We start from the raw sequence: 20774 nt of genomic DNA, 5'->3' as shown, positions 1-20774 counted from the left end.
ACATCTATGAAGAGTGGTGGAACATTGTCAAAGAGTGTCAGATAATGACGCCTGTAGTTAGTGCCTTCTAAATATGACTGGGGAGAGCTGGCTCCTCAAAGTGCAGTTGGCTTTAATGACACGGATGGGTGAACATTTTCTGGAGCTTCATGTGCTGATGGGGCATGACTCAAAATGAGAAGAAATATGTGCAAACATCCATGAATAATCAGAAGTGGAATACACGAAGCATAAGCCTCAGAAAACTGCAAGTCCTCGAAAATGAAATGGAACACATGAAAATTGACATCCTTGGCATTCATGAGATGTACGGGACTTTTACTGGCCATTTTGAGTCAGATAATCATAAGGTGGCTATACTGAAAAGGGCATTGCTAGCCTATAAGAAGGTCCAGTTACAAGAGGAAAGTGAAAGGAAATAGAGGAAAGAAACAGAAGGCAAAGGGCATTTATAGAGGTCTAAATACAGGCGTGCACATATGTAAATATATTTATATAGGATGATGGGAAATAGATTTATGTGCATATATTTATAAGCTTAGTATTAAGGTAGCAGATGGACATTCAGCCTCCATTCAAGTACTCCCTCCATGAAAGAACTCTTTGTTCTATTAAACTGGCATTCTGTGATGCTCACCTTCCTGACATGATTGCTGAAAACAAATATGTGCATAAGCAAATGTGATGAAGAAACCTGATGGTTTGCAGCTATCAAAAAACATAGCGTCTGGGTCTTAAAGTCTTGATGGTAAACAAGCGGCCATCTAGTTCAGAAGCAACAAAGCCCACATAGAAGAAGCACACAGGCCTGTATGATCACGAGGTATCAAAGGGATCAGGTATCAGGCATCAAAGAACAAAAAATCATATCATTGTGAAAGAGGGGGAGTGAAGATTGGAGACCAAAAGGCCATCTGTAGGCAACTGGAAAGCCCTTTACAGAAGGATCGCTGGAGATGAGCAGTCTTCAATTTTGGGTACTATAAACTTGAAATGCCTACTACACATCCTAGTAGAGATGCTGAATACGAAATCCAAATTCGCTGCCATTGAGTCAATGCTGATCCATAGCGACTCCTGTGGGTTTCTGAGGCTGTATCTGCGCACAGTCTGTAGAATACCCAGTCTTTCATCCAGAGCTGCTGGTGGCTTCGAACTGCCGACCATGAAGCCCAACCTGTAATCACGAGGCAGTAGGATATCTATTAGAGAGCCTGGTATTTAAGGGAGCGGGTTGGACTGGCAAGATGGATTTCTGCTTTTTCACAAATATTATGGCACAGGGTCTAAAGGGAGATAACTGAAAATACCAACAAGCCCCACTTCTAATGGTGAGGAAGGTCTTAGGGCTAGTCAGCGAAATAGGGGGATAATGTGTGTAAAATCTTTAGTTCTTGAGTTGGGGCACAGCAAATTCTCAGTATGTAATTGCTATTGTCATTTTCAACATTACAGGCGCCAGAATCTAGGCCACGCGATGCATCAGCAGGCTCCCTTCCTCGCAGCCGGGGGCCCCAGGTTTCCAGCGCAGCGGAATTGCAGCACTGCGCAGGCGCGGCCGCAGCCCGGCGTCCTAGGAGACGGACGGGAAAAGCTGTTGCGCAGGCGTGTTCTCCCGGCCGAGGGAGCCCGCGGCCAGGGAATGGGCGGGGCGAGCGCGGCGCGCGCCTGCGCGGTGTGCGCTCTCGTGCCAGGCTCCGCAGTCTCAGTGGAGGCAGGGAGGTGGCTCGGCAGTCTCTGCCTGCCTTCTCCCGCTAAGCCGAGGTGGTTGGGCTGCTCTGAGGGCGGGGATCCGCCGAGCACGCGAGCGAACCAAGATGCCGGTGAGGAGAGGCTTTCAGCCGCTAGAGCTCCGCATCCCGGCGGCCTGGCGGGGGGCGCGGCCGTTGCCATGGAGGCGCGGAGCCGGCGGGCGGCCGGGTGGGGCGGGGCAGGGCCGAGCCTGCGGGCCCGCGGGTTGGTCAGTGTCGGGGCTGCTGGGGTCTCTAGCTGGCCCTGGGAGGGCCGCGGCCGGCCCAGCCGCCTTTGTCCTTGCCCACGCCCGCGGGGCCTCCGCTGCTTGGCGTCGAGGCGCTGTGCCGGAGGGTGCGCTCTCGCGCCCAGCCCTGCCCGCTGAGCGGGGCGGAGGCGGTCGAGGGTCGTTTGGGATGCTCCGCATCCCGTGTGGCCTTTGCACCCCAGTTCCAAACACCTGACGGCGGTGCTGCACCGCTGTCGGCTCCGACCCTGGGCCCGACTTCATTTGGGCTTGAGCTGTCATCCCGGTGGTGGCGTTTCAGCTCACAGTGCAGAATGTAACCCGTAGGTGCCTTTGTGTGGGGGGTGGGGTGGGGATGGCATGTTTATCTTGTAGAATTCCACAGTTAGTTATCCTGAAGGACACAAAGGGTCTTTATAAATCCAAAACTTGAGCATTGGTTGGTCCTTTACTGGTTAAATAATCATTTAATCTGCCTAGACCCTTAAGTTTCTCATATTTAAATTCTTACTTGAAGGTTGTTTTGATGATGAATTAAAATATTGCACATAATAAAGCTTGAAGGACAGCTTGGCATTTAGCATCAAAGGCTCCATATTTGTTCCTTGTTGATGACTTCCAAGTTATTGATTCATTCAATATGTGATTGGGCCCCAACTATAAAGGCCTAAGGCTGAACAGAGCCAGCCAGATGCTTGAACTTGGACAGAAGGAAGCCAGAAATGTGTGCGGACCATCACAGAATGAAGGAAGTGGATAGCATCTGATGGGTAGAAGTAGATTCTGGAAATTGGAAAGAGCTGTTATGAAGGCATGCTGGTGTACAGATGTCAGAGCAGCTGTTTTTTTCCAGAGAAACCCAAAGTGGTTGTTTGGGGGCCGTTTTTCCACTTTGTAAATCTTAGCAATTAACTGGGTCCTCTTAAATGCTAGACGCCGACTGAAAGACATGTGTGCATTCGGGTTAGCCCCTTGATTATGCATGTGTCTCCTGTGATCTGCTTTTGTACTTTCTACCTTCACTTTATTATCGTCTTCCCTAGAGAAGCAAAACCACTTATGGATATTAATATAATCATTTTACTTCTGAATCACAGAAAATAAAACTAAAAGTCTCAAAGAATACAGCATCCACTGTAACCTTGAATTAAAGTTTTAACTGTTTCCCCTGTTTTCTGACAGGCGGGAAACTCAGAGATGATACTGAACTGTGCAGAAAGACAAGCTGTAATAGACTGGTTCCTTTTTAAAAAGCCTTGAACAGAATTGACTATATATGTAAATTAGATTGCTTTCCTCGTGTATTGTGAAAGAAGTAATTTTTCTTCTGTTTTAAGAAGCTTTTGCTCCATGTCAGTACGATCTAGAAGATTATTGAACAAATACTGATGTAATGCTTAATGTGGGTAAGGCCTAGAGGTGGCACAACAGCCCTTCTGAAATGATGAGTTTAATTTGTTGAGAGTCAAAGAAGTATTCCTTTTTGTGCTTTTTGTATTTCTTTACCAGATCAACAAATCGGAGAAGCCAGAGAGCTGCGATAACGTGAAGGTGGTCGTTAGGTGCCGGCCCCTCAATGAGAGAGAGAAATCCATGTGCTACAAGCAGGCTGTCAGTGTGGATGAGATGAGGGGCACGATCACCGTGCATAAGACCGATTCCTTCAATGAGCCACCAAAGACATTTACTTTTGATACAGTTTTTGGTCCAGAGAGTAAACAGCTTGATGTTTATAATTTAACGGCAAGGCCAATTATTGATTCTGTTCTGGAAGGCTACAATGGTAAGTGACTACACAGTTTACTTTTTATAAACAGCTTTAATTAAATAAAATTCATACCCCATAGAGTCACCCGCTGAAGTGTACAGTTCAGAGCGTTGTAACCAGTGTATGCAACTGTGGAACTGTCACCGCAGCCCAGTTTTCGAATACTGCAGTTACCCCCTAAAAGTTCCACAGCCATCTGTATTTCTCTCCACCCGCCACCTGTTGTGCGTTCTGATTTAAATTCTTGCTGTTAGCGGTTTGCCTTCCCTTGAAATGTATATTAGTAAAATCATACACTACGTCGTATTTTATATTATCTACCTGTCTTTCACCTACCATAATGCTTGCATATTGTATATTGGTAGTTTCCATGTTGTATATTGGTAGTTTCTTTTTATTGCTAAGTTTCATTTCATTGTATGGATATGCCATACTATTTCAGCAGTTGGTAGAAATTTGGACTTTAAAAAAGTTTTTGACTATTATGAGTGAGACCACTATGAATATTCCTTTATAAATCTTTCTGTGGGCATATTTAAGTTTTTTTCTTGATTAGTATTTAGGGTTGGGAGTTTAAGGAGTAAGGAGTAAGTTTAGCAGTTTCAAACCACCAGCCACTCCAAGGGAGAAGGAGGCAATCTGCTCCCGTGGAGTTAGTCTTGCAAACCCACAGGAGCAGTTCTGTCTTGTCCTGTAGGGTCACTATAAGTCAGAATTGACTCGAAATGGCTATGAGTTTGAGTCTTGTTGTTTTTTAATGCCTTTAGGGACATAATAGAATTTTGCCAATCCCAAGGGGATGAAGTTTCTTGCTATGTTTGCTTCTAGATGTACTGCATAGTTTTAGGTTGATCATTAGGTCAAAAGGATGATTTTTTTTAGTTGATTTTTAGTATCATGCAAGGTGTAAGTGTCTAAGTTGTTATCTTTGCTTGTGTATCTCTGGTTGTTCCAGCATCATTTATTGAGATTAGTTTTTCACTATTGAGCTACATTGGCATTTTAGTAGAAAATTAATGGGTCACAAATGTGTTTATTTCTGGACCATCTAATGTGTTACATATCTATCCTATTTTGATTACTGTAGTTTTATAATATGTTTGGAAATTAGGAGTATAACTTGCTTACTTTGTTAATCTTTTTGAAAATTCTTATGTCTATTTTAGGCCCTTAACATTTCCATATAACTTTTAGGATAATTTTGTCAGTTTTTTATTTTAAAAACCTGCCTGGATTTTGATAGTGATTGTTTTGAAACTAAAGATTGATTTGGAGCGAATTGATATTCTGACAGTATTGAGTCTTTCAATGAATTAACACAATATAGCTCTTCATTTATTTGTCTTTTATTTTCTCTCAAATATTTTGTAATTTTTAGTGTGTAGTTCTTGCACATCTTTTGATGAATTTATTCTTAAGTATTTTAAAAATGCTGTTGTGAATAGAATTGTTTTCACAATTTCATTTTTAGGTAATATATAACTAGTATATAGATTGGCAATTGATTATTTTATACATATATTTAAAAAATTCAGATAAAACTCACAAAACAAAAATGTCAACCACTTCAAGTGTACAATTGAGTTTATTTTAGTATATGTACTAAGTATATTTATTAAATTCATTATCATCAATATCTAATTCTAAAATATTTCCATCAGCCCCTAAAGAAACCCCATGCCTATTAGCACTTACTCTTCATTCTTCTTCCTTCCCAACCTCAGGCAATTCATAGATCTACTTTGTTGTCTGGATTTGCCTCTTCTAGACATTACATTCTAGACATACATCAATACCATGACATGTGGCTTTCACTTAGCATAGTGTCTTCAAGGTTCATCCCTGTTATAGTGTGTATCGGTATTTCATTCCTTTTTTATGGTTGAATGTACCACTTTGTATTGATCCATTCATCAGTGGATGGATGTTTGGGCACTTTATACTTCTTGGCTTATGAATAAGAGAAGCTTATATGAACATGTGTACACATTTCTGTAAGAACCTAAGTTTTCAGTGTTCTTGGGCAGGAGGGGAATTGCTTGATCATTTAGTAACTCAGTGTTTCACCTCTTGAGAAACTGCCGAAGTTTTCCCAGCAGCAGGACCATTCTACATTCCGGTGATATGGAACCGTTCCCACTTGTCCACATCCTTCGCTGTCGTCATGGGTATCATTGTGCTTGTCAACCAATTGTGCATATCCATCTGATAATGTGCTACCTTGCCTATTCTAATAGAGCTTTTTTGTAAATCCCTGAATGATTTTCTACAAACATTTCATGTCACTTGCAAATAAATCAAATTGTTATTTGCTTCTTCCAGTGTTTTTATTATTAGGCCCCAGCGAGTAGGTGCCATCCTCACAGTTGTTAGGCTTGATCCCCTTGTTGCAGTTGCTTTGTCGATTCATCTCGTTGAGTGTCTTTGCCCTTTCACCAAGCATGATGCCTCTTTCCAGAGACTCGCCCCTCCTGGTAACATGTCCCAAGTATGTGAGACAGAGTCTCACCAGCCTTGCTGCTGCTGCTTCTCCCCCCACCCCAAAGCAGGGTTTATTTGGAAAAACAAGAAAAGCACCTGACTCAGGATGTGGGGAGTCTATTGAGTCGCCCCACTCTTGCTTCTAAGAACTCTTCTGGCTGTATAGATATGTTTGTTCTTTTGGCAGTCCTTGGCACTTTTAATATTCTTTATCAGCACCATAATTCAAATGCATCAGTTCTTCTCTGGTCTTTCTTATTCGTTGTCCAGTTTGCACATGCATATGAGGTCAGATGCCCCTTAGTCCTCAAAGTAACATCTTTGTTCTTTTATATTTTAAAGGTCTTGTGCATCAGTTTTGCCCAATGCAATATGTCACTTGATTTCTTGATTGCAAATTTCCATGAGCATGAATTGTGGATAAAAGTAAAATTAAATACTTGACAATTTTAATCCTTTCTGTGTTTATCCTGCTGTTTTCTATTGGTCTTGTTACGGGCGTTTTGTGTGTTGTTGTTTTACATTGAGTTATAATTCACACGTAAGGCTGTAGTTTTAGATCTTCACTAATAAGTGCTTCACGTCTGTGTGACTTTCAATAAACAAGGTGGTGTCATCTGCATATCCCAGGTTGCTGATAAGCCTTCCTCCAATCCTGATGCCACATTCTTCATCATATAGTCTAGCCCCTTGGATTATTTTATCAGTTTACAGATTGAATATATATGTTGAAAGTGTACAATGTTGACACATACCTTTCCTGATTTAAAAAAATCATTTTATTGGAGGCTCATGTAACTCTTACCACAATCCATACATACATCCATTGTCTCAAGCACATTTGTACATATGTTGCCATCATCGTTTTCAAATCATTTTCTTTCTACTTGAGCCCTTGGTATCAGCTTCTCATTTTTTCCTCTCCTTCCTCTTCCCTCTCTCCTCTCATGAACCGTTGATAATTTACACATTATTATTTTTTCATGTCTTACCTTTCCTGATTTTAAACAATACGGTATTCCTTTGTTTTTTTCAAATAGCTCCCTCTTTATGTTTAGGTTTCTCATGAACACAAGAAATGCTCTGGAATTCCTACTCTTTGCAATGTTATCCATAGTGTGTGATGATCCATGCAGTCACATACTTTTGGATAGTCAGTAAAACACAAGTCAACATCTCTCGGGCATTTCTGATTTGGGCCACTATCCATCGGACATCAGCAGTGGTATCTCTTGTTCTACACCCTTTTCTGATTCTGGCTTGAATTTCTGGCAGCTCCTTGTGGATTATTGCTATACCTGTTTTTGGATGGTCTTAAACAAAATTTTACTTCTGTGTGATAGTAATGATATTGTCTAAGGATTTCCACCTTCTATTGGGTCACCTTTCTTTGAAAGGGACACAGATATGTGTCTCTTCCAATTACTTGTCCAGGGTAGCTGCCTTCTAAATTTCTTGGCATAGACTATAGTGAGTTTTTGGAAACATTTCTCTTGATACACTGTCAACACAGGGATTTAATGTTAGATACCTACATGCCCTGCCCCCATCCTGTTTTAGTGACTTCCCACAGATTTTGCCACACTGTATTTTCATTTTCACGAAGTACAAGATGCTTGCCCTCTTGAGGGCTTTGATCTTTGGGTTATTTAGCTATTTCATTTTTTGTTTTTTCCAGGAAACTTCCTGTTTGTGATTTCATATTTAACTAATTGTAGTGAGAGACCATATATTGTATGACATGACTCCTTTTACATTTATTGAAACTTGTTTTCTGGTTCAGGATACAGTATCTATTACTAAATATTTCATGTATATTTGAAAAGAATTTGTATCCTGGTATTGGGTTGAGTAGAGTGTTAGGTTAATTGAGTTGATAGTATTGTTCAGATCCTTTGTATCCTACCTGCATGTCAGTGTACTTGGTTTATCAATTACTGAGAGAGGGGTATTAAATTCTCTGACTATACAATTATCCTTCAATGTCTGTGGAGGATTGGTTTCAGGATCCCACTCCACCTCTACCCACAGATACTAAAATCTGCAGATGCTCAAGTCCCTTACGTAAATTGGTACAGTATTTGCATACAACCAACAGGCCCTCCCATGTAGTGTAAATCATCTCTAGATTACTTATAACACTTAATACAATGCAAATATCACTTTATGCTCTTTCCTCATTTTTGAGATTAATTGCACTTACTTGCAAAATTTGATTGGAATACACGGTGGGGGGTGGCAAATCCATGAATATAGTCAGCCCTCCAGGGCATTTCTTTTTCTATCTTTTCGCCTTTAGCCCATTTGTGTGCTTTATTTTCAAAGTTAATTTCTTCTAGTGGGGAATCCCTAAGATTAGCTCCAATCTGTTCCCAACGGAATTCATAATCTTCTCTTCTGACTTGTTCTTTTATATGGCAATGCCGTAACTCAGGAGGACTTAAACTCGCTGCCTTCCAGTCGATGCTGACTTACAGTGACCCCGTAGGATGGGGTCGAACTGCCCTCTGGGTTTCTGAGACTGTCACTCTTTACGGGAGTAGAAAGCTTCGTCTTTCTCCCAGCATTGTCGGAGGCTCCCTTTTTTAAGTCAAAAGTTTGATGGCATCCTTGATTTCCCCCACCCCACCCATCCTCCTGCCCCTATGTCTACTCTGCTAGACCCGCAGATTTTCACTATTAATGTCTCTGAATTTCTTGTACCTTTCTCTTTCCCACAGTGCCCATTATGACACACCTCCAATGGAAAATCATTCTATGGTTTGCCTTTGCTTTTAGTACAAGATAAGGATGTGTAGGGTGGCTGGGGGAAGACTTCCCAACAAAATTCTTGTAGGAGAGCCCTGGTCACCCTTGCAGAACGAGCAGGTGTGTTGCTGTGATGGAGGGGATGCCTTGGTGCCACACACCTGGTCTTTTGCTCACCAATGCAACTGTCAGTTTTCCGAAAGCGTCCTCATAGTAAGGGCTCATGATCGTGCTGTATCCTTCAAGACTTGTCAGGGTTGCCCCTTGGGGCTCACAGCCTTCTGGGCCGACTCTTCTTCCTGGAATTAGCCACTGTTTTGATAGAACCTTATTTCAAAGGGACCCTACTGTCAAAAGAATTTCAAGAGCCACTGATTTGTAGCTCTGCTTTAAAAGTGACTTATTCTCTTTATTGTCAGGAACGATTTTTGCATATGGACAAACGGGAACAGGCAAAACCTTTACCATGGAAGGTGTTCGAGCTGTACCTGAACTCAGAGGGATCATTCCAAATTCATTCGCTCACATATTTGGTCATATTGCAAAAGCAGAAGGTGATACAAGGTAAAAAAATAAAGAACCCCCCCCCCCATTATTAAGATTCTATAAACATTGGAAAGTTATAAGGTTTGTGTTTTCTAAACATGTCAAACTTGTAAAATATTTTAAAATAACATTTTATTTATAATAATTAAAGTAATTTTAAAATAATATTTTATTTAAAATTTATAGATTTTTGGTTCGAGTCTCTTATTTGGAAATATATAATGAAGAAGTTCGTGACCTTTTGGGCAAGGATCAAACACAGAGGTTAGAGGTAACGACACGTGACATTTGAGTACTTTCCAAAGCAATGGAATGTTTACTAAATTAAGGGCTTTACTGTGTGAAAGTTAATTTTAATACTTATTTGGTGGGTAATATACAGGTATCATATGACCCCCAAAAGTTTCAAATGGTATTAAAAATTATACCTTAAAAATAATTGTTCCCATTTCATTTGTCCTCACCCAAAGTAAAAATAATGCTTTTAATATTATTTCAGTGTTCATTTATGAAAATGCAAATTTTATAGAAAAGGTAGAATACCATATACACTGATCTGCACCTTGATATTTTTTTTCACGGAAACTTTTTTGGGGTAATTGTAGATTTCATGCTGCTGTAAAATGAAGACCAAGCCAGTCCCCCACCCCCCATACAGTGCCCCTGAGGTACAAGGGGTAGCAGCAGTCACAAGCAGGCGTCCACACTGGTACGATGCACGTTCCCTGTCTCACTTGTGCCCCCTTGTATCCTGTGCTGGTGTATGAAGTGTGCAGGCTTCTGCACCCATTTCAGCGATCAAGGCACAGAAAGTTCCCTCGCCACAAAGTTCATGTTGGGGTGCCCCCCCCAATTTTCTTTTTGAGCCTTCTGAACATTTTTTGTTGTTGTTGAGAATATACACAGCAAGCTGTCCTTGGGTTCAACAGTTTTACGTGCCTAATTAGTGAAACTGATGCACATTCTTTAAGCTGTGCATCCACTCTCCCCCTCCTCCTCATGACCAAAACCTCACTGCCCCAGAAGCAACGTGGGATCCCTCTTGTAAGCTTCCCCTCTCTTCCCACAACCCCTCTCCTAGCTACTGTTGCTCCCAGCCCCTAGCAGCACCTGATTAGTTTTTCGTTTCTGTGTTTTGTCATATTAATGGAATCCCATAACTTGTAACCTTGTGGAAATCAGCTTTTGTTTACTCAGCTTAATTCCCTTGAAGACTCATCCAAAAAGTTTGTGGAAAATGCAGTGAAAAGATAATGGAATTTTCCCACCAACTCTTTGAGACCCCTTATGTGCTACAGTTTCACCCTTCATTCCCTTGCTGGCGGGGGGCGGGGCGGGCATCTGGGCCTTGTATAGTCCGGACTCTTACAACTAAAGTGGCTATGACCATTACATACAGGCTTTTATGAGACCATACCTTTTCATTATGGCTCCGGATTTTATTTTATGCCACAATTTTTTAACGTGCCAGAGATAGTGTTATTAGATCTAGGCATGCACATAAGAAACACATTTTTTCACTGAAGCGATATTAGGAGAGTAAAGGAAGTGGGTGAGGGAGTAAGGGGGAACCGATCACAGTAATCGACGTATGACCCCTCTCTCAGGGGGGCGAACAGCAGAAAAGTGGGTGAAGGGAGACAGTGGTGGGTCGGTGTAAGACATGAATAAAAAAGAATTTTAAATTATCAAGGGATCATGGGGAGGCAGGGAAAAATGAGCTGATATCAAGGGCTTAAGTAGAAAAAATGTTTTGAAAAAGATGATGCCAACATATGTACAGAAGTGTTTGACACAGTGGATATATGTATGGATTGTGATAAGAGCTGTAAAAGCCCCCAATAAAATAAAATTAAAAAACAAACAAACCCCAAAACATATTTTTAATCTGAAGAAGAAACCAAACTTCTTAATTAAGAAACTCTGGCTTTACAGTTTGTGGGAGGACTGTAACCCTCTAAAGACCACGGGCACCGTTCATCTTAGAGTGGAAAAAATGTGGGAATATTTGCATAAATATCAGATAATCACAAGATAAATGAATTGACATTTATTTATTTAACAAAAAGCAGATAATAAGTAATTACAAGAGAAGTATTGAGTGTAAAGTCTTACGATCCCTTGTTTTTTGTGTGTTTAGGTTAAAGAAAGACCTGATGTGGGAGTCTATATTAAAGATCTGTCAGCTTATGTGGTAAATAATGCCGACGATATGGACAGAATTATGACCTTAGGCCACAAGAATCGTAAGTTCCATGTGTAACTGGAGCTGTGTGGAGTGGGCTGGCTTGGAAACAAACGATTTGGCAGTGGATTTAGAGGTTTCTGGAGGTCCGTTCCTCTTTGATCACTTGCTATGGAAACATCATATACGAGAGCAGCACTTTCTGTTGTCACTGGCGGCCAACATTTTGTGTATCAGTAGCAATTTTCCTTTGAAGCAGTCATATCGCTTGTTTCTTTTTACCTGCTTCCGTATGTAACATGTTCTTAGTATTTGCTCCTGAGCAGAGAGCCTGGGTGGGGTGAAGGAGAAGCACTTAATGACCAGCCGAGAGACTGGTGGTTTGAACCTACCCGGCCGCTCCTCGGCAGACTGACCTAGCTGTCTGGTTCTGAAGCCACCTCCTGGGAAATCCTTTGAGCGGTCTGCTCTGCAGAGAAGGGCTTCCCATTCTCACCCATGGAGAATGTGCGCAGTGCCAAACAGCCGCAAAACCTATGCCTGCCTAACGGTTGTGTGAGGTTAGGAGGGATGATCTCTTTCACTTCTAAAATAGTCTTTGAAGACATTCACTTATTTTGTTGACAAGAACCAAAATAAAGTGTCGTTCTTTTTAGCAACTGTTTCAAAAATTTGTCTGAAGAATAAAAAGTTTCAAGTTAAATAGGAAATAATGTCTAAACACCATGCTCCAGCCTAATCCTAGTGCTGCAATTACAGATTAGAAGTGAAAGATAAGAACATAAGAATTAAAGAAAGTCTTATAAGTTTTTATAACTAAAGATCCAGCAAACCCAAGGACATTTAAAATATTAAAAAGAAAAATCATGCAGAAAAAAGAAAAATCTGAAAAATCATACAGAAAAAAAAGAAACATCAAACATTAAGAAAAATCATCTGTGAGCCAAGAAATGGAAAGGTAAATTAAAAAGGTCAAATCTTAATGGAAAAACTGAGCAAAAGACAGCATAAAAGTTATTTACAGAAGAAATGCATATCCAGTAAACTTGAAAAAAATGCTCGTTTCACCAGTAATCTGGAAAATACGAATTAAATTTCATCTCACAGATTGGAGGTAGAAGGCTATCCAGATTAGTGAGACTGAAGGAACTGGCATTGGTCATGGGCGTGTAATTTGGTATAGCTTTCTTGAAGGACAGTGAGGCAGGATCGGTTGAAATTTCAAAAGCGCCTTCCTTTTGAACCAGCCTGCCCGATTCTGGATATCTGTTTAGTCACCCAGTGCTGCTGTAACAAGGTACCCCACAAGCGGGTGATTTCCAAGCGCAGAGCTTGGCTGCCCTGCAGTTCTGGAGGCTACAGCCCACATCAGGGCTTCCACCATGCCATTTCCTCCTGTGGGCCTCCGCTAGCTTTGGGAGTCTGCCTGTCAGTGTTCCTTGGTGTTTTTAGGGTCTGTATTCCTCTGTGGCTGTGCCTGTTCTGTTCATATCAAAACCAAAACCAAACCCCACTGCCTTCGAGTCCATGCCAACTCACAGCAATCCTGTAAGACAGGGTAGAACTGCCTATGAGTTTCCACGACTGTCACTGCTTACACGTGTAGAAAGCCCCGGCTCTCTCCCAAGGAGTGGCTGGTGGTTTCGAACTGTTGACCTTGTGGATCACAGTCCACTGAATAACCACTATACGACTATGACCAGGCCTCAAAAGAAACTTTTATTTTTAAATAGGGCCTTATTCACAGTGGGACAGATGAGGATTTCAGCCTATTTGGGGAGGGGGGCACAATTCAATCCATAATAATATCCTATAAAAATGATTTTTAGGTACAAACAAAAATATGTACCTTATTGAAGCATTATTTGTAATAGTGAAAGGCTAGAACCAGTCTAATAAACCATCTATGGAATACACAGAGACTAAGAACTATAATGAGGATGTTACAGACAAAAGTGAAATCTATGTGAAGAGACCTGGGAAATTTTTAAGCTGTACAGTTAAATAGAAGTAAGAAAATAAATTACAGGACACTGTAGGCTTGTGTGATCTCATATGTATATTTACATATATACAAGGGGGTACCCCCCCAAAAAAGAATTTTTTTCAAAGCTATGTATTTAAAGTTCGTTACAAAACAACCTTAACACTTTCAAAGTATTCTCCATTACATTTAATACATTTGTTAACTCTGCGGCTCCGTTCTTGGAAACATTTTTCAAACTCATCTGTTTGGATATCTGACAGCAGCACCTCCCTCGGTTTTTCCTTTACCTCTTTCACGTTGTCAAATTGCTGTCCTTTCATGTCCCTCTTCGTTGGCAGAAACAAAAAGAAGTCACACTTTTAAAGAAAATTGAGAAATATAGTCACAAATTCTTGAGCTTTATTTTGCTTCATTGAGCTATGTATTTTTTTAATCGGTGCAATTATTTCAAGTTGTCTGATTTTCAATATGCTAATGAAGAACACCTTTATAATGTTTCAATCATGAAATCAAGGTTTGCATGAAAAAGTTACATATGGGTATATGTAAACTAAGACACCCTAGTTCTCATTTATTGACTCGCGTTTTCTGACATCTAGCATTTTCAGTAATGGTAAAACTCTGCTGTTTGGTGTATTAATGATGTACACCTGGCAGTAATAAATGCTGAAGTGAGAGTAATGCTGGCGGTGATGGTTAAGGTTATATGTCAAGTGACAGGGCCGTGCTTTTGGGTGGATTGGCAGTTGTGTAATAATGTCATGTGGCAGCTATACAATTGTGTAGCTATCCTACTTTAAAAAATTTATTTTAATCATTTTATTAGGGGCTCATACAACTCTTATCACAATCTATACATACATCAGTTGTATAAAGCACATTTGTACATTCATTGCCCTCACCATTCGCAAAACATTTGCTCTCCACCTGAGTCCCTGGCATCAGCTCCTCATTTTTCCCTTCCCTCCCCGTTCCCCCTTCTCTCATGAACCCTTTGATAATTTATACATCATTATTTTGTCATATCTTTCCCTGTCCAATGTCTCCCTTTACCCACTTTTCTGTTGTCCGTCCCCTGGGAGGAGGTCACATGTAGATCCTTATAATCGGTCCCCCCTTTCCAACCCTCCCTTCTCCCTCCCAGTATTGCCACTCACACCACTGGTCCTGAAGGGATCATCTGCCCTGGATTCCCTGTTTCCAGTTCCTATCTGTACCAGTGTACATCCTCTGGTCTAGCCAGATTTGTAAGGTAGAATTGGGATAATAATAGTGGAGTGGGGGAGGAAGCATTTAGGAACTAGAGGAAAGTTGTATGTTTCATTGTTGCTACATCACACCCTGACTGGCTCCTTTCCTCCCTGAGACCCTCCATTTTGTGGTCTGATGTGGTCATCCTTTATTTTCATGTAATTTATTTTTGCATAAGGACTTGATATTTGGAGCCTAACTATGTCCATTAACAAGGAGTGAGTATAAATAATTTTGAAACTGGGTAAAATGAACATAATACTGTGGAAATGCTATGAGATTTAAGGAAAAAAAATACTTCTTTTATAATAAAAGACATTTTTCTTGGATTACACAAATGAATTTTTGTATATGTTAAATTAATTTTTTGTTTATAGCAATAGGATCATATCTATTTCTCATAACCTCCCCCCCCTCCCCAATTTACCTGTCCTGGGCATCTTTCTTTGGTATTAGATATAAATCTACCTTTTTCCCTTAAATGAGTCTTTAGGAATATATGAGGGGGTACCCCCCCCCCCAGAAAAATACAGAATTGCACTGGGAGGAGCTTTGTAGTACACATTTTTCCTGCTAGGTGAGCATTGAGCAACTCGATCTGAGTTAGTGCACCCAGTGGTGTCACCTGGGAAAGTTCTCTGATCACAGTGCATTTTTTCATAAAAGCAGTTTCTCTTGAACCTTGTTTTGTCATGGCCGATTTAGAAAAACTCAAGTATATGAGTGGTTTTCTCGTTTCAAAAAAGGTGAAGTATCGATCGATGACAAACCTCGTTCTGGACATTTGTCACCTTCCCAAATGGACAACAATGTTGACTCATAGTTCATTTTGGTGTTCATTCCTCTAGATCAGACTATTAATCAAGCTTTTTATTTAGAGACAGAAAAGATCGCATAACATTGTGCGACAAAAAAAGGCCTGATTTGTGGCAGACGGGACTGGTTTTGCCACCACAACAATGCACCTATTCACGCAGACATCTTAGTGCGCCAGTTTGGGGCAAAAAACCCTCTCTTGCACCTTACTCACCTGACCTTGCTCCATGCGACTTGTTTTTGTTTCCATGAATGATAAGGAGCATGAAAGAACAGCGATTTAGTGAAATAAGAGAGGGAAGAAAAAAATGAGGGAGGTGCTATCAGCTAGCCAGACAGATGAGTTTGAAAAATGTTTCCAAGAATGGAATCGCAGATTTGAAAAATGTATTACATTGAAGGTGATAAGGTTGTTTTGTAACAAAATTTAAATGCATAGCTTTGAAAAAAAAGTCAGTTTTTTGGGGTGCCCCTCATATAGTATGTCTATTCTATAATTGATTAAAATGCTCTCTTGATGTTTCTGGCTTTCACCTGTTGCAAACATGCTGCATGAGTACCCTAATATACCTAATGAATGTGTGCAAGTATGTCTGCGGCTTAGATGTCCGCAGCAGCATGCGATTTCAAGATAGTTGCATTAGTGGTCATCTTTATATTAGATGTTTTTGGTGTGCATGTATCTAAGTTGGTTTTTTGTTTTAACTCAGTGGTTCTCAACCTTCCTAATGCCACGACCCTTTAATACAGTTCCTCATGTTGTGGTGACCCCCCCCAACCATAAAATTCTTTTCATTTCTACTGCATAACTGTCATTTTGCTACTGTTATGAATTGGATGGCCCCTGGGAAAGGGTTGTTCGACACCCCTCCCCCCAAAGGGGTCACGACTCACAGGTTGAGAACCGCTGTTTTAACTAGTAAGACCTGGGAGTAAAGTTAATACGATTAGCAGTACCCACTGTTATCAATATGAATTATTGGAAAATTTTAAGAATGACTAAATCGCACTGTACTTTTATGGTTTAGTCATGTCGCTGACTTTTGGTTGTGATTATATTATATTTTGACCTTCTCTGGATATTTAAAGACTTGTTATATATACTTTTTAAGGTTTCCCTTTCTATTTTAAAGGTTCTGTTGGTGCAACTAATATGAATGAGCATAGTTCCCGTTCCCATGCCATCTTTACCATTACTATAGAGTGCAGTGAAAAGGGCGTTGATGGTAACATGCATGTCAGGATGGGAAAGCTGCATCTTGTCGATCTTGCGGTAAGTAACTAAAGGACTAGTGCGTCTGATTTCATTGTATTTTATCAGTAAATAAAAACTGGAGTGAGAAGTATGATGCATGTATGATTTTTAAGTGTTTGCTTGTGTGTGCAGGTTTTTAAAAATAATTTATTTTTATGGATTGCGATGAGATGTAAGAGCCAGCAATAAAAGTAGTTAGTAAAAAGGAATTGTTCTTGTTGTCGAGAGGATTCACAGCAGTTTCAACATGTGCACTTCAGTGCCGTTGATGACACCCCTCCAGTTGTATGACCTGAGCTGCTCCATCTCCATTGGAGGTAGCTCACTGGCCTTAAGCCAGATGAACAGACACCCTGCCACGGAGTCAGTGCTGAGTCGTAGTGACCCCTGTGGTTTCTCAGACTCACTGTTGGCAGGAGTAGGAGCATAGTCTTCCTCCTGCAGAGCTGCTGCTGGTTTCAAACTGCCAACCATGTGGATCGCACCCAACATGTAACCACCATCCACTGGGGCTCTTCTACTCACCGGTTTAAAGTTCCCAGCTAATACTGGGATTGCTGTTGCCGGTTTAGAAATCCTGGTGGCATCGTGGGTTGCTAAGCACACGGATGGTGGTTGAAACGGACCTGCTGCCCTGGGGAGAAAGGTTCATAGTGTCAGTCTCACTCTGTCCTACAGAGTGGCTGTGGACTGGAATGAGATCCATGGCAGTGGGTGGATTGTCAGTGGTACATCATACAGGTAGATCAGAAAAGCATAATGCTAAGGACAGACATTCTTGAGTGTGTGTGTGTGTGTGTATTTTCTTTCTCTTTATTTTCAGACATTCTATATCAGGTAAGTTAAGCTATTTTTTGGCTTTAAGGTTATAGGAGATATTGTTGAGGTAAGGTTTAAAAGTGACCACAGGGCATTAGTTTCAGAGTCACTAAGCCTCCATGACTCCAGCATATCTCAATTCCATGCAAATTTGAAATTCTGTTCTGCATCCTCTCCTCCCTTTGATTAGTATTCTTCTCAATATTTAACCAATTAAGTGTTCGGTCATGGCAGCAGGGCACCATCAAGTTCTTCTGGTCTCGTGGCAAAGGAGGCATTTGTTCACAGAAGCAACATGCCACGCATTCCCTTTCTTCTTTCTCTTCCTGACTGCGGTGCACCTGACCCACGTCATGGCGTTTCATTTGCCTCGTAGGCATATGAGAACGGACAAGTGAAGAAGGAAGACTGCAGAGGAATCGATACCTTTGAGTGATGGTGTTGAAGAAAAATACTGAAATTATCATGGATAAAAGAAGAACAAACATATGTCTTGAGAGATGTACAGTCAAAATGTTCCTTAGAAGCTCGGGTAGTGAGACCTCATCTCACTTACTTTGGCCATGTTTTCAGAGGAAGCAGCCCTAGAGAAGTGTAAAGTAGAGAATCGGCGGAAAAGAGGAGGCGGATGGACGCAGTGGTTGCAGCAGTGGGCTCAAGCGTACCAACAACTGTGAGGATGGCACAGGGCTGGGCAGTGTTTTGTTCTGTAGTCCATCGATTGTCACGAAGTGGGACAGACTCAGTGGCACTTTACAACACTCACAGGAGTTCCTGAATCTCCTTCCTCTGTTGCTCTTAACAGGATAGAAGCCAAGTGTTGTGCCTTTGATGACTGCCGCGGGTGCTGTACAATGAACTGGGAGGTGGCCAGAAGCACTGAACACGCTCACCTGCATGCCCTTGTTTAGGTTTCTAATGATGACAGCAAAACTCAGACAAGTAGAGAGGGCAGTCGAACCAGCTCCCATGTATCCACACAAGTTACAGAGCTCTCTAGTAGCGGTCAGCTCACGACCCTTCTTGATTCATTTCTTTACCTCAGCTACTTCTCCCCTCCTGTATTGTTTTGATGCAGACTCCAGACAGCTTATCAGAGTTTTTACTTTTAGATAACCTTTTCCCCATTAAAACCTTGGTAAGAGGATTTGGCATTTGTGTAGTTTAGCGTCATTTCTCTCTTTATTACTAGGGTTCAGAAAGACAAGCAAAAACTGGCGCTACTGGGCAGCGACTGAAGGAAGCCACAAAAATCAATCTTTCCCTTTCCACCCTCGGAAATGTCATCTCTGCGCTGGTCGACGGGAAGAGCACCCACGTGCCATATCGGAATTCTAAGTTGACTCGCCTCCTTCAAGATTCTTTAGGGGGAAATTCAAAAACCATGATGGTAAGATTTAATTGGTGGTATAATGAACAAATATAGATGTACCGATGTATGTCACAAACAATGTTTTTTTAAACCGGTGACTATTTCACTTTAAAAAGGTGTGGTTATTCTTTGTGTAACATACCACACGTACTAACTCCTTAATGGTGTCTAATTTGGAAACCCAGTATGCACATACTCTTAAAAAATGATTGTTTAGCACAGAGGTGGGGACCATTTGGATATTTACAACATCATTCTCGAGCCATACTGATCAGACATGTAATTGACCCACCCTAATGTGATGGCTGCACCTGCTTCTCTTTGGTGAGGCTGTGATGCTAGATGGTAGTAATGGGTATGATGGACTTAGTGGGCCTTCTAAGACCCTAGGGCCAGATGGATGTTCCCTACCTTTGGTTTGGATTCTAAGTTCCCAAACTTACTAGGCCCATTGCCCCTGTTCAGAAAAAGAAGTAGAAATGACTCCGTGCCTCCCTGGCAATGGACAAGGTGTGCGAGAGCCCGTCCTCCAGGATGACGTGCAGGTACCTGCTTTTGCAGCCTCCTGGGTGATATCACTGACTGGAAAAGGCTGGCTTAGATAGATTTGTCATAGTGGTTTGCTAACTGTGTCAAACACCAAGTGTTTTCCTTGTGTTCCTAATCCTATAGTGTGCAAATATTGGGCCAGCAGATTACAATTATGATGAAACTATCAGTACGTTACGCTATGCCAACCGTGCTAAAAATATTAAAAATAAAGCTAGAATTAATGAAGATCCAAAGGATGCTTTACTTCGTCAATTTCAGAAGGAAATAGAAGAACTGAAAAAAAAACTTGAAGAAGGTAACTTTTGAGTCAAAATATTGATTTTTATGTTAGCAAAAATTACCTAGTCTAAACAGTGGGTGTCCTAGCAAAAACCATTACAAATTTTTTGTCTCTGACAATGAAATTTGAGATGTAAAGGAATATTTGTAGAAGTTTATTTAATACTATGTGGTTTAGCATTGCCTTGTTAAACTCAAGTAAAACTATATAATGTTTGTTTATGATTTTTAATAAAAAGTATGGTAATTTGATTTTAAACCCCAAACCCTATTCTTAGTATCTTTTTTTAGATTTTACATGACCACTTCTAAAATATTAATTTTTATTTATCTCTGTATAATAGCAAGTTCTATTGTGTATGTATTTAGGGGAAAGCGAGTTATTTTGCCTTTGTAATAGATAACACGTCTACTTTTGAAATACAATATCAATGACGGATAAACCATGTTTACTATAAGTGGGAGCTCATTATATGGCCTTGAGTTATGATTGCATGCTTAAATTTGAGCATAAAATTACATTTTAGAAATTATTTTCTAACAAAGTACTGTTAAAGATGTTGGAGCGTCTGAAGCCCTTACTCATAAGGGTGAGAAACTTCCCAGGCAACAACAAGTGCTTAGTGAGTCCCTACATCTTCATGCTAGGACCAGATGCTTTCTGAGTGGCAGATAAGGGAAACTGAGGGCTCCGACACTCCACCTCTGCCCTCAGTGGGGAACAGACATGCCAGCAT

General features: G+C 40.9%; 1 protein-coding gene across 2 annotated transcripts in view; it reads left to right on the top strand.

Annotated features, from left to right (window-relative positions):
- Positions 1-1679: 1679 nt before the first annotated feature.
- The window catches only part of KIF3A (kinesin family member 3A), a 46685-nt gene continuing 27590 nt past the window's right edge, over positions 1680-20774 (top strand). For both annotated transcript variants that reach the window (XM_075541529.1, XM_075541530.1), the window contains exons 1-8: positions 1680-1823; positions 3488-3761; positions 9395-9539; positions 9708-9792; positions 11662-11767; positions 16894-17033; positions 19027-19224; positions 19879-20053. In XM_075541529.1, coding sequence (XP_075397644.1) covers positions 1818-1823; positions 3488-3761; positions 9395-9539; positions 9708-9792; positions 11662-11767; positions 16894-17033; positions 19027-19224; positions 19879-20053 — 1129 coding nt within the window. In that variant the 5' untranslated portion in view covers positions 1680-1817. The remainder of the gene's footprint in view (positions 1824-3487; positions 3762-9394; positions 9540-9707; positions 9793-11661; positions 11768-16893; positions 17034-19026; positions 19225-19878; positions 20054-20774) is intronic.

The sequence above is a fragment of the Tenrec ecaudatus genome, chromosome 2 (assembly GCF_050624435.1).
Source record: "Tenrec ecaudatus isolate mTenEca1 chromosome 2, mTenEca1.hap1, whole genome shotgun sequence".
Classification (NCBI taxonomy): Eukaryota; Metazoa; Chordata; class Mammalia; order Afrosoricida; family Tenrecidae; genus Tenrec; species Tenrec ecaudatus.
This window is presented reverse-complemented; position numbering and strand designations above follow the sequence as displayed.